Source organism: Chenopodium quinoa, unplaced genomic scaffold, assembly GCF_001683475.1.
Source record: "Chenopodium quinoa cultivar QQ74 unplaced genomic scaffold, ASM168347v1, whole genome shotgun sequence".
Classification (NCBI taxonomy): domain Eukaryota; kingdom Viridiplantae; phylum Streptophyta; class Magnoliopsida; order Caryophyllales; family Amaranthaceae; genus Chenopodium; species Chenopodium quinoa.
The window spans coordinates 2,385,976-2,398,314 of record NW_018742903.1 but is presented as its reverse complement, the minus strand read 5'-3'; the positions used below and the strand labels follow the sequence as shown (position 1 = coordinate 2,398,314).

At 33.3% G+C, this 12,339-nt stretch overlaps 1 protein-coding gene across 1 annotated transcript; it reads right to left on the bottom strand.

The window, feature by feature from the left end:
- Positions 1-9,925: 9,925 nt before the first annotated feature.
- Positions 9,926-10,681, bottom strand: LOC110727282. The gene has a single exon (XM_021906848.1). The coding sequence runs from the start codon at positions 10,679-10,681 to the stop codon at positions 9,926-9,928; it is 756 nt and encodes a 251-aa protein (XP_021762540.1).
- Between the last annotated feature and the right edge of the window lie 1,658 nt (positions 10,682-12,339).

Genomic DNA, 12,339 nt, shown 5'->3' with positions numbered 1-12,339 from the left:
TCAATTCAATTTAAATCACCAATTCCAACAAGTTCCTAGCATGATACTAATATTAGAATCATCAAAATAAATCCTAGCATGCTTCTACAAGCTTAAATAATATCGAGTACGCATACGTACCTCGAATATGATCTCAAAATCGCCACGACTACACGAAATCACTCACTTGGAAGTCTCCTACAACCCACAAATAGGAAGAGTCATTAATATCTATTCATATAAAATTTTCAGCAATATATACACTCTTTAAAATACTTTTTAACCTTCTAAAACATGCTGAAAATTAATTAAAACCTCCTACTTTTATTCCCAATTAATGAGTAATTAAAATCCTTTCAAGAAAACTTTATTCTAGCCTCCACTTAAAAATTCCAGCAATACAAAAACACATAAACTTACTGTAATATAGTTTTAAAACATTAATTTCAATCGTTTTCATCAACCACAATTAAATTCCTTCAATAAACATCAATTTAGAAACATAGGGTTTAACAATTTGGGGCTTTTTCATACAAAACCAAATCAGAAAATTATATGTATATTAATCATTATTAAAACATCACAAAATCATCACACACACCTAAAACAATAATTAAGCAAAGCTAGATTTAATTTAAAATACGAAGAACAAGTTTTTTTTTCTTTCGCACGCACACATACACAGGGCCTTGTTGTCGCGCCTCTCGCCGGCGGCTGCTGCTGCCGGTGCTCGCTGGTGGCGGTGGCCAGTCGGTGGGAGGCTGTGGTGGTGGTGGCCGGCCACGGTGAGGTGTGTGGTGTATGTGTGTGGATGGTGTGAAGAGTGAGAAAAAAAAAAGGGAGAGGGGAAAATAAAGGGGGAGAAAATAAGAGGAGAGAGAGAGAAAGAGAGTTTACCTTTGGGTATTCTCCACCTTAGGCAAAGTCTCAATTTGCTCATAGATGGGTATTATACTCCCTCTCAAAAACTCTCATAGTTTAACTTTTCCTTTTTACCCTTAATGATTCCCACTCCTATTCAAAATAGTAATTTGACTTTCTTTAAAATTCCATTGACTTTAAAATTCTTTTATAATTTAAATATGCCCCAAAGTTTCTAAATAATAAAATAAAATATTTCCAAAACCAAATAAATAAATAGAAATAGGTTTTTAATTAAAATATACCTTTTTAATATTTAAATTGACATAAATTATTCATTTCAAATTATTTAAATACGTCATAAAATGATACTTTAAATTAATATACGTATAAAAATACTGGGTATTACACCAATATTATCATATCTACCCAAAAATATATCCCCAAAATATTCTCCCAAAATATACTCCTAAAATATATCAAAACCACCCTTCAAAAACGCAGCAAATTAATGATTTTTAACCGTTGCAAATTAATTAATGTTTTTCTACTAGTGGGATTCATGTTGAATGCCCAACTTGGAGAGAAGAAAATCAACCTAACTCTTGCCAAGAGCTTTGGTGAAGATATTTGACAATTGTAACTTTGTAGGAACATATGACGAAGATATCAAAGCTTTATTATTTATCGCATCACGGACAAAGTGACAATCAACCTTGATGTAGGTGTTTGGTGCCTTCGTGAAACACCAAATTCTTTTATGTGAAGAACAGACTCACTATCATAAAACATTTTGATTGCTTTAGGATTGTGCACACCTAGACTCAACAACAAACCTTTGACCCACTTTAATTCGCAAGTGACCACTGCCATATGGAACGATATTTGGCCTTTGTCAAAGAGCGAGACATTGTGTGCTGCTTCTTAGTCTTCCAAGATATAGGAGATTGAACCAAGAAACACAAGCCAACTTCCTTTTAAAGACCTACGAGTGAGAGGACATGCTGCTCAATTGAAATAACACCATCCTTGTAACTTCAAATCACAATCAGCACGTTGTAGGGAATTTTTCAAACATCAACCTTGAGCCCCACTGTGATCATGCATTTAAGCATGGTGGCGTCCAAAGAGAAGGAAGCTAGAGATAAAGAGTCTCCAACAAGTTTTAGGAACTTGTAAACCGTTCACGAGTGTGAAGGTTACACCCCATTCACGATCACGGAGATCGCTAACTCCATAGTGGTCCGGAACCATGACTGGATATTTAGGAATGATGGTGCGAATCCAACCTAACAAAAATTGAACCCGCCCTAAATCGGCCTATACTTAATTCTTATGATATTCATGTGCGCTTTTCGATCAACATACATACGGTAAATTAACCCTAAACCTGTTTAATCTATGTTGGTTAATTATTAATGCACAAATAATTCTATTATTGGTGATCACTTGAATTAAAATCATATTAGCCTAAAACAAATTATTAATCATCTTATTAAGCGTGATTTCAAGTACAAATTCCCTTTAATCCTACAAGAAGGGGTGTGATCAAGCGATAACAATAAATCATGAATAATCAAGCAACATAATTAACACAACAATCATCATCATAATAAAAACATCATAAATAGCAAGATCCTAGGCATGATACTGAATGGATTAATACCAAATTTTAGCATGTCACTAAATAAAGATCAAAACTTTAGCCTAAACATGATACTAGAAATTAACATGATATTAGAAATATTAGTTAACATTTGAAACATGATACTAGGAATCAACATCAACATCCTAACATGATACTACGAATTAATATAATATTTAAAGAATGATTGCTATCAATTAAGTAATCGAATTACTTACTTTGATGCCTCGTATTTCATTCTATCAAAACAAATACACGTTAGTAAACTTCAAGAAAGATTAAATCAAACAAACCAAATAAATCAAATAAGAATTGAAATATAGATTTGGTACCAAACCCTCGGAACTATCAACCTTTCACGTCGAGGTCGAAGGCAACTTCGAGATTGGCTCAGAGTATTCAAAACTCGTGAAGGAGGAATGGTGTTTGATTAGAGAAAAGTATCAAGTATGTGAATTAGGATGTGTTTAGGCTAGGCTAAGAATATGAAGAATCAAGAGGGAGAGAATATTAGAAAGGGTATTGATGATTGTTGGTAATCAAGCTTGTTGATGATTGAAAACGGGGTAAAAATGACCTTTATTTATAAGGAAAAAAGAGGGTCGAAGGATCAAAAAAGAGTCAGAAATCAAATCAAAGTAAAACAGGTTCCATCACGGCACGACAGCCTTGTCGTAGCGCGATGATCCTGCAATTTTGAGGTTTTTGTTTTTATCACAACTTTTGATCCAGAAGTCGGAATAAGATAAATAATATACCGTTGGAAAGCTCTTGAAGTCTAATTTCCAATACAATTAGAATCAGATTGATATCTTTCGTAGAATAAAGATATGGACGAAATAGTGGGATAGTGTCAGTTTTGGATAGAATTTTGTATTTCATTCATATCTTTTTCGTTATACCTCGGAATAGGGATTATGATATATCATTGAAAAGATAATTTCAAGGGCTATCCAAACATCCAAGATTGGATAAAAATTATGAGGCACAAAAATCATATCTGAATATCTTTAAATTCGAATTGAACAAAGATTATCAAAACGAGGAGTTATATTCAATTTCAAACTTGATCTCTATCTTTTGGAAAGGATAGATTAGAACCTTCTAGAGACTTCTATAAGTTTGTAATGAATTCTAATTGGTTTAGGATTGGGTTTAAGGTATTTGGACCCTCACATGATCATTGGGTCGTAGGTAAGGTGGACCTAGGTCCGGTTTGGGCTTAGTTTAGTATTTTAGCCATAACTCCTTCGTTATAAGTCGGATTTGGGCTTATAATATATCGCTGGAAAGATCTTTTCAAACCTCATCCAGCTAATTAATAATTGGACCAGGAGTATGGACCAAAATAATTTGGTTTGGACGTTTTATAAGGTTTGGACACGAAATGAATGTTTTTAAGGACACGAAATGAATGATTTTGGGTTTAAAGACACGAAATGAATGATTTTGACTTAATACATTTTAGGAAAGGTTATAAATGGTCAAGTCTAAAGGGTATTCACGAGACTTTTCAACTCTTCACCTAACTCGATAATCAAAGACGTGAAAGGTATTCATCACTGAGTTTGGTTTTTGGGGAGACACAATCAGATGTCTACACACATAATTATAATATTCCCTAACCCGGTGTACCCTTTAAGTAGTACACCACTCGAAGGCCACTTTCCAATATTCAATATGAGGTTCTAGCATAAATTATAACAAAATATGAATGCGGTATTTGCCAAATCTGGTTATGTAACTGCAAGATATATGAGTCGACCCACTAGCCGATGATATGATTCAGAATCCTCAAGTAACTCTCCACTGTCAAGCTAAGATCGAGTTTATGATTTTGTTCAATAGGAAAGCCACTCGGTTTTTCCCCTAACAAGCCTGCTTCAGATATAATATCCAATGTATACTTACGTTGACACATAAATAAACCTGATGAACTTCAGGCTACCTCAATACCAAGAAAATACTTCATAGAACCAAGATCCTTCATCTTAAAACAATCACTAAGATAAGCTATGAAAGTAACAAGTGCAGCGGAATCGTTCCCAAAAATAATGAGATCATCAACATATACAAAGACATTTATTTGAACATTGGCCTTAGTAAATGTGAAAAGAGAATAATCTGAATAATATTAAAGAAAACCATATGGCAATAGGAGGATCGGAATAGCCCCTTAACCTTATAAAATATTTAACTCTCTCTTCTTTTCTCGATGTAGCACACTTACATGTGTTGTTTGCGAAGTTTATACTTCAACATAACTCCCTTATATTATAATTATAACTCGAAAGAGTCCAATCATAATTATATGACACAACTTCATCCTCCCCATCATCATTTGACAAAAACCATAGCTGTAATCAAAGTAAGATGGTAATCGTTTAAGAAAGTTTGATATAGAATCAATTTCTTCTGAGATTTTGATCTCATAAACATCCATGAAAACAAACAAAGGTGAAATAGCTTACACAAAAATATTATGAGCATGAATTTGGTGTTACTTGTTATGATTTTCACAACAGATTTCAAAATCTCTAAGAATTTCTTTAGACGATTGTTGCACATAATTAGCTTCATCATGTCAAAAATGATCTTCAGAATATCAATAATTAACCATTCGATCTCAATCATCTCATCGATACCTAAAGATCGATATTGTATAGTTGACTTGTATAAAACAAAATCCTATAAAGTTAACATATAGTAAGTGTTTATCAACAAGTTCATATAAAATAATATATACATATAAAAAATAAAAAATAAAATATAAAATTATTCATCCTAAAGGACCAAAATGCATACATCAACCTTGAAATTAAAAAATGCCATCCTATTAAAAATTGCCATCCTATTAATTCTAAACACAAAAACATCTGCATTTAAGAGCTCAAGAAAGTTTAGGTCTTATTTTGAGGTGCAAGGAAAGAAGAATATATGTTTTGTTAAGAGGTGACTCTCTCTCTATAGAATGATATTGAAAATAGGGAAGTGAATAAGTAGAGAAATATTGCTACGGTTAACTTTTTATTGCCTTTTTCCATAGTTCACAATGGTGAACTTATATATAGGCAAAATATTGTCATACAGTTATTTGCACAATTGTACTATTATACAATTAAAATACTAAATTTGGTACCAATTATTGTACTAGAGAAGTTCATGTGAACTTCACTTTGCATTATTTTCAACACTCCCCCTTGAACGTTCACATGAAATGGATTATGGGTTGTCTCGTGAAACTTGCTAGGTAAAACCTTATGGGATAAAACCATAGCTAAAAATTACTATATGCTTTGATATACAACCTCGTTAAAAACCTTGTCAAGAAAAACCCAGTGGGATAAAAACCTGGTCGAAGGGAAAAAGAGTGCAGTGCATATAATACTCCCCTTAATTTCAGCATAGTTCACGAAGATGTCGCATTCCAATTTTGTGAACTAATTGCTCAAATTTCTTGGAAGGAAGTGATTTGGTGAATAGGTCGGCAAGATTGTCACAAGACTGAATTTGCTGGATATCTATTTCCTCATCCTTTTGCAGATCATGTGTGAAGAATAGTTTTAGGGATATATGTTTTGTTCTATCTCCCTTAATGTATCCTTCAGTTACTTGAGAGATGCATGATGTATTGTCTTCAAACATGGTGGTTGGATTTTCTGTTATTGCTTTCATTCTACACTCTTCTTGGATATTACTAATCATCGACCTCAGCCATACACATTCTCGTCCTGCTTCATAAAGGGCTATCAACTCTGCATGATTTGAGGATGTTGCAATCAATGTCTGCTTTGTTAATTTCCATGATATTTCAGTGCCGTCGTAAGTGAACAGATATCCATTTTGTGACTTGGCATTTTGAAGATCTGACAAATATCCAGTGTCGACATATCCAATGAGGGTAGCATCTTGTTTCGGTTGATAATATAAACCAAGGTCTTGTGTTCCTCATAGGTATCGGAGTAAGTGTCGGACTCCCTTCCAATGCCTATATGTTGGTGCATTGCTGTGCCTAGCTAACAAGTTCACAAAGAAAGCTATGTCGAGTCTAGTGTTTTTAGCCAAGTACATTAAGGCTCCAATTGCACTTAAGTATGGTACTTCTAGACCTAGAATTTTTTCATTTTCTTCTCGTGGTCTGAATGGATCGTTTTTCATACTCAAAGAACGAACAACCATTGGGAAGTTGATTGGGGTTGCTTTGTCCATGAAGAATCTTTTCAAAACTCTTTCCATATAGTTTGATTGATGGACAAAAATACCATGATTCAAGTGCTCGATTTGCAATCCAAGGCAAAATTTAGTTTTTCCAAGGTCTTTTATCTCAAATTCTTTTATCAAGTATTTTGCAGTTTTCTCAAGTTCATTTGGAGTTCTGATGATATTCAAATCATCAACATAAACTGCAATAATAGCGAATCCTGATTGTGATCGCTTTATGAAAACACAGGGACTAATTTGGTTGTTCTTGAACCCTTCTTTTACAAGGTATTCACTGAGATGATTATACCACATCCTTCCATATTGTTTCAATCCATAAAGTGACCTTTTTAGTTTTATGGAAAGTAATTGTCTAGGTTTGTGGTTTTCTGGTAGTTTTAGTCCTTCGGGGACTTTCATGTAAATGTCTGTATCGAGTGACCCATACAAATACGCAGTCACTGCATCCATTAATCACATTTGCAGTCCTTTTGTGACTGTCAAACTTACCAGAAATCTTAATGTAGTTGCATCAACTACTGGAGAATATGTTTCGTCATAATCAATCTGTGGAATTTGAGAAAATCCTTGGGCTACAAGTCTTGCCTTGTATCTAACTATCTCATTTTTCTCATTACGTTTTCTCACAAATACCCATTTGTATCCAACGGGTTTTACACCTGCTGGTGTAAGAGTTATTTTTCCAAAAACTTCTCGTTTTTCAAGTGACTTCAACTCAGCCAGCATTGCCTCCTTCCACTTTAACCAATCACTCTTGTGTCGGCATTCTTCCACTGTTCTTGGTTCAACATCACTTTCATCAGACACAATGTCGATTGCGATGGAATTCGCAAATATTTCATCCACGATAACATCTTTCCTATTCCAATGAGTCTTGGTAGAGACGTAATTCATTGAAATTTCACTGTTATCGACGTTTTGAACATCTTGTTCATTCCCCGTAGGATTGTCTTCTAGTTCGTCCCATTTTGGATTATCATCATTTTCTTTACTTTCATCCACATTTGGTCTTTCTTGACCTTCTGACGGGGGAACATCATTAGTCTCATTTTCTATTCCATCCAATCTTTTCAATTTCCTTGGTTTAGAATCTTTTGAACCAAGTGGTCTCCCACGCTTTCTTCGTGCTTGAGATTCATTCTCAATGGCCTTATTATCAGTTGGGATTTCAATACGTGCAGGGGAATTTTCTGTTGGTACATGTGATGACCTTCTTTGTGTCTACAAATGCATCAGGCAATTGATTTGCAACACTTTGTAAATGAACAATTTTCTTGACTTCTTGTTCACACATATTTGTTCGTGGGTCTAACATCAACAGTTGTGTTGCATTACAAATAAGTTCTATTTCTTTCTTGCGTGGGACCACTTTCTCTTCCCCTAAGGCTAGGAATACTGCTTCATTAAAGTGACAGTCGGCAAATCTTGCCGTAAATAAGTCACCAGTCAATTATTTATGATATGTAATTATAGAGGGGGATTCAAAACCAACATAAACTCTCAGCCTTCTTTGTGGACCCACTTTTGTTCGTTGGGGTGGAGCGATGGGAACATATACAGCACAACCAAAGATTTTTAGATGTGAGATAATTGGTTCTCAACCACAAACAAGTTGTAGAGGTGAGAATTTATGATAAGCTGTAGGTCTCAATCTAATTAGTGCCGCTGCATGTATTATAGCATGTCCCAAGCAGATGATGGCAATTTTGACCTCATTAATAATGGTCTTGCAATCAATTGCAATCTCTTAATTAGTGATTCAGCTAGACCGTTTTGTGTATGAACATGAGCTACTAGGTTTTCAACATCAATTCCAATTGACATACAATAATCATTAAACGTTTGGGATGTAAATTCCTCTGCATTGTCGAGTCTTATTTTCTTTATTGTATGATCCGGGAATTGTGCTCTTAATTTGATAATTTGGGCAAGTAATTTTGCAAAGGCAACATTTCTGCTTGAAAACAGACAAATATGTGACCATCGTGTAGAAACATTAATTAAAACCATGAAATATCGAAATGGTCCACATGCCGGATTAATTGGCCCATAAATATCTCGTTGAATTCTTTCCAAGAATTTTGGAGATTCAATAGCAATTTTGTTCATAGATGGTATTATTATTAATTTGCCAAGTGAACATGCAGAGCATGTCAATTCATCCGATCGAGGAATTTTGACATTTCTTATTGAATGTTCAACTGAATTTGCTATTATTCTTTGCATCATCCCAGTTGTTGGATGTCCCAAACGATCATGCCATAAAATAATCAAATGTTTGTCATCTAACTTCTGGTTAGATATCATATTGATTTCCACGAGTCGTATGTTTATACGATATAACCTCGAACAATATGCTGGCAATTTCTCATAAATGTGTTTCTTGCCATATTTTGCTGCCGTGAGGCATAAATACTCCTTTTGACTTGTTGTCATCATTTCTAAATTATAGCCATTTTGGTGTACATCTTTAAAGCTAATGAGATTTCTTCGAGATTTACTCGAGTATAAAGCATTATTGATTATCAATTTTGTTCCATTTGGAAGCATTATACAAGCCTTTCCAGATACTTCAATTAATTTTGCTGACCCGGAAATAGTGTTTACATTTGCCTAAAACAACTTTAGTTGTGAAAAATATTTTCTATCCTTCAAGATAGTGTGTGTTGTTCCACTGTCCAAAAGGCACTGATATTCGGAACCAACTTCAGGCATATCCATATCTTCATAAGATTAATATGAGATTAGTTTAGAATAATATCATACAAACTTTTATTGATGATAGAAATTAAAAGTACATGACTATTCATTTAAAGTACAGTACATAACAAAAAATACATTGAAACATAGTATATATTACATTAGTAGATGGGTTATTTAAGCATTGTTATTTTCTCCAAAGATGAAATCATTTCCAATTTCAGCATTGTCCATGAAAAAATCGCACACATCAAGGGTAGGACATGGAGCATTTTTTTCATTAACATAATTTGCTTCTGCATTTTTCTCTTTGCCTTTTACAGAAGCCTGGTAAAGGTCTACCAAATGTTTGGCCGTACGACAAGTACGTTCCCAATGCCCTGTCATGCCACATCTGTAACATGTGTCTTTTCCTTTTGAAGGAGTTTGTTTGTGGCTTCCAAATGACTATCCCTTCTGTGTTTCAAAATTTTTGAAATTATTGTTTCTTTGAATATTATTTCTACCACGTCCTTGGCCTCATCCGCGATAATTTCCACGGCCTCTTCCACGGCCATTGTAATTTCCACGTCCACCTTTTCGTGTAGCATTTGCCTCGGGTGGATAATAACTTGTTGCATTTGCCTCATGATGAGTAGCCAAAGACCCAGTTGGTCTAAGATTATGATTTTTCAACAAAAGATCACTATTTTGTTCCGCAACAAGCAATACACTCATTAATTCATTAAACTTTTTAAAACCTCTTTCACGATATTGTTTTTGCAACAGTACGTTGCTTGCATGAAAGGTAGTGAGTGTTTTTTCAATCATTTGTTCATCGGTGACTGAATGACCACAGTATTTCAATATAGATATTATCTCATGTATGGTTGAATTGTAAACAATTACTGATTTGAAATCCTGGAACCATAAATTTGTCCAGTCAAATAATGCCTTAGGAAGGAGCACCCTTTTGTGGTGTCCAAATCTTTCATTAAGGCAATCCCATAATTCTTTGGGATCTTCAACCATCATGTACTTAATTTTAAGGCCTTCATGTAAATAATGCCTTAGTAACACTAAGGCTTGTGCCTTTTCTTGTTCAGTAAAAGGTTTTTCAACCGTCATTGCAGAAGTGGTAGTATCAGTTGTTTGACCAGAGGGACTTTTATTATCTTTAACAGTGTGCTCCAACCCTTGAGCTTTTAAATTCATCATGGCATCCACTTTCCATTCCAAAAATTTCTTTCCAGATAAATCTAGGATGTTAAATTGTCTTTTCATAAGATCTCCCATTTTAACTACAACAAATCACGTGATTATTAGTTTATAATAACAAATCATATGTACAACACATATGTTTAATTCTTCCATATTTATAGTTTGTTAATGAAACACGTGATAATTAAATTTATTTAACAATAATAAACCATAAATAATATAATGTTTTTCTCCCCCCTGGTTTATTATTGTGAGTAATTATATAATTAGGAAAAAATAAATCATATTAGTCGCATAAACAGCAAAACGACAACAACAACAGTAGTAATAATAATTATAATAACGGTAATATTATACAATGATGATTAATAACAACAAAACAATATAATAAAACAAAAACATGCTTTTAATCTACTAAAACGACAAAATAAACAAACTTCACTTGTACATCTTGACAAAAATTAAAATTGCTACTAACAGAACTACAAGCGCCATAATTAGAAGAAAATACTGTTTTATCTTCCTTAAATCTTCCTCAAAGGTGAAGGTGTTGGTGTTTTGGTTGCCGTCGGGGAACATGTTGGAGAAGAAGGGGTGAAAAATTTTGGGTGATTTTTGGATAAAGAAAAAAATGGGAAAGGATAAGGGATTTGTGGTGAAAATCGGGGGAAAATCTGCCTTTTATAGAGGTAGGTTTATCTGTTACTATTCTGTACAACTGTAAGAAAATATATATATATATATATATATATATATATATAATGTACTGGCAAAATTATGATTCAAATATAAGTATTTATAATTGTAAAAGGTTATCACACTGGGAATGCAAAGCCATAGTAGTCCGAGGGCCCTAATATCTATAGAAGATCATGGGTTCGAAAACTGAAAGAAACACAAAAAAAGTACGTAAAAGCAAGAAAAATAATAAGTATAAAAAGGCTGCATCTTTTTGTCAATTTAGTTAATAATATGTATGCAAAGTTATTACTAAGCAATTATAATAACTAAAATTAAATTTTACGTAAAAAAGAGAGTATGTAATATCAACATGCATGAATCAAACTAAAAAAAACCAAGATACCAACATGAATAAAACAAGGGAGGATAGTAATGAAATTCATAAGTAAAAGAATATTTTTTTCACCGATGTTTTTTTTTTGTGATATATGATACAGTAAATTTTTGAGTTTCTGGTATAGAGAATCCTAAAATATGGGCAACTATAGAGCATACTCCTCAAAACATTTAGAAGTAGATACTATTTATTTGTTATAATTTTGAGAAGTAGGTATAAATATACCTGACTAGGAACTGGTGTTGATAACGTGTTAAGAGGTGACTCTCTCTCTATAGAATGATGTTGAAAATAGGGAAGTGAATAAGTAGAGAAATATTATTACGGTTAACTTTTTATTGCCTTTTTCCATAGTTCTCAATGGTGAACTTATTTATAGGCAAAATATTATCATACAATTATTTGCACAATTGTACTATTATACAATTAATATACTAAATTTGGTACCAATTATTGTACTAGAGAAGTTCATGTGAACTTCACTTTGCATTATTTTCAACATGTTTTTTTTTTTTTTTTTGGTTGGAAACCAAGAAGAATATATGTTGGAAACTAAAAAAAATGCAGAATATTTATATATGTGAGGTTATTGTGTGAATTTGTTTATTTTTTTATTTTATGTTTTGTTCACTTTCTCAAAGAACTAACTAAACTA

Bases quoted from the DNA above. Each gene is read 5' to 3' on its own strand.
- LOC110727282 (XM_021906848.1), bottom strand. From the start codon at position 10,681: ATGGGAGATCTTATGAAAAGACAATTTAACATCCTAGATTTATCTGGA.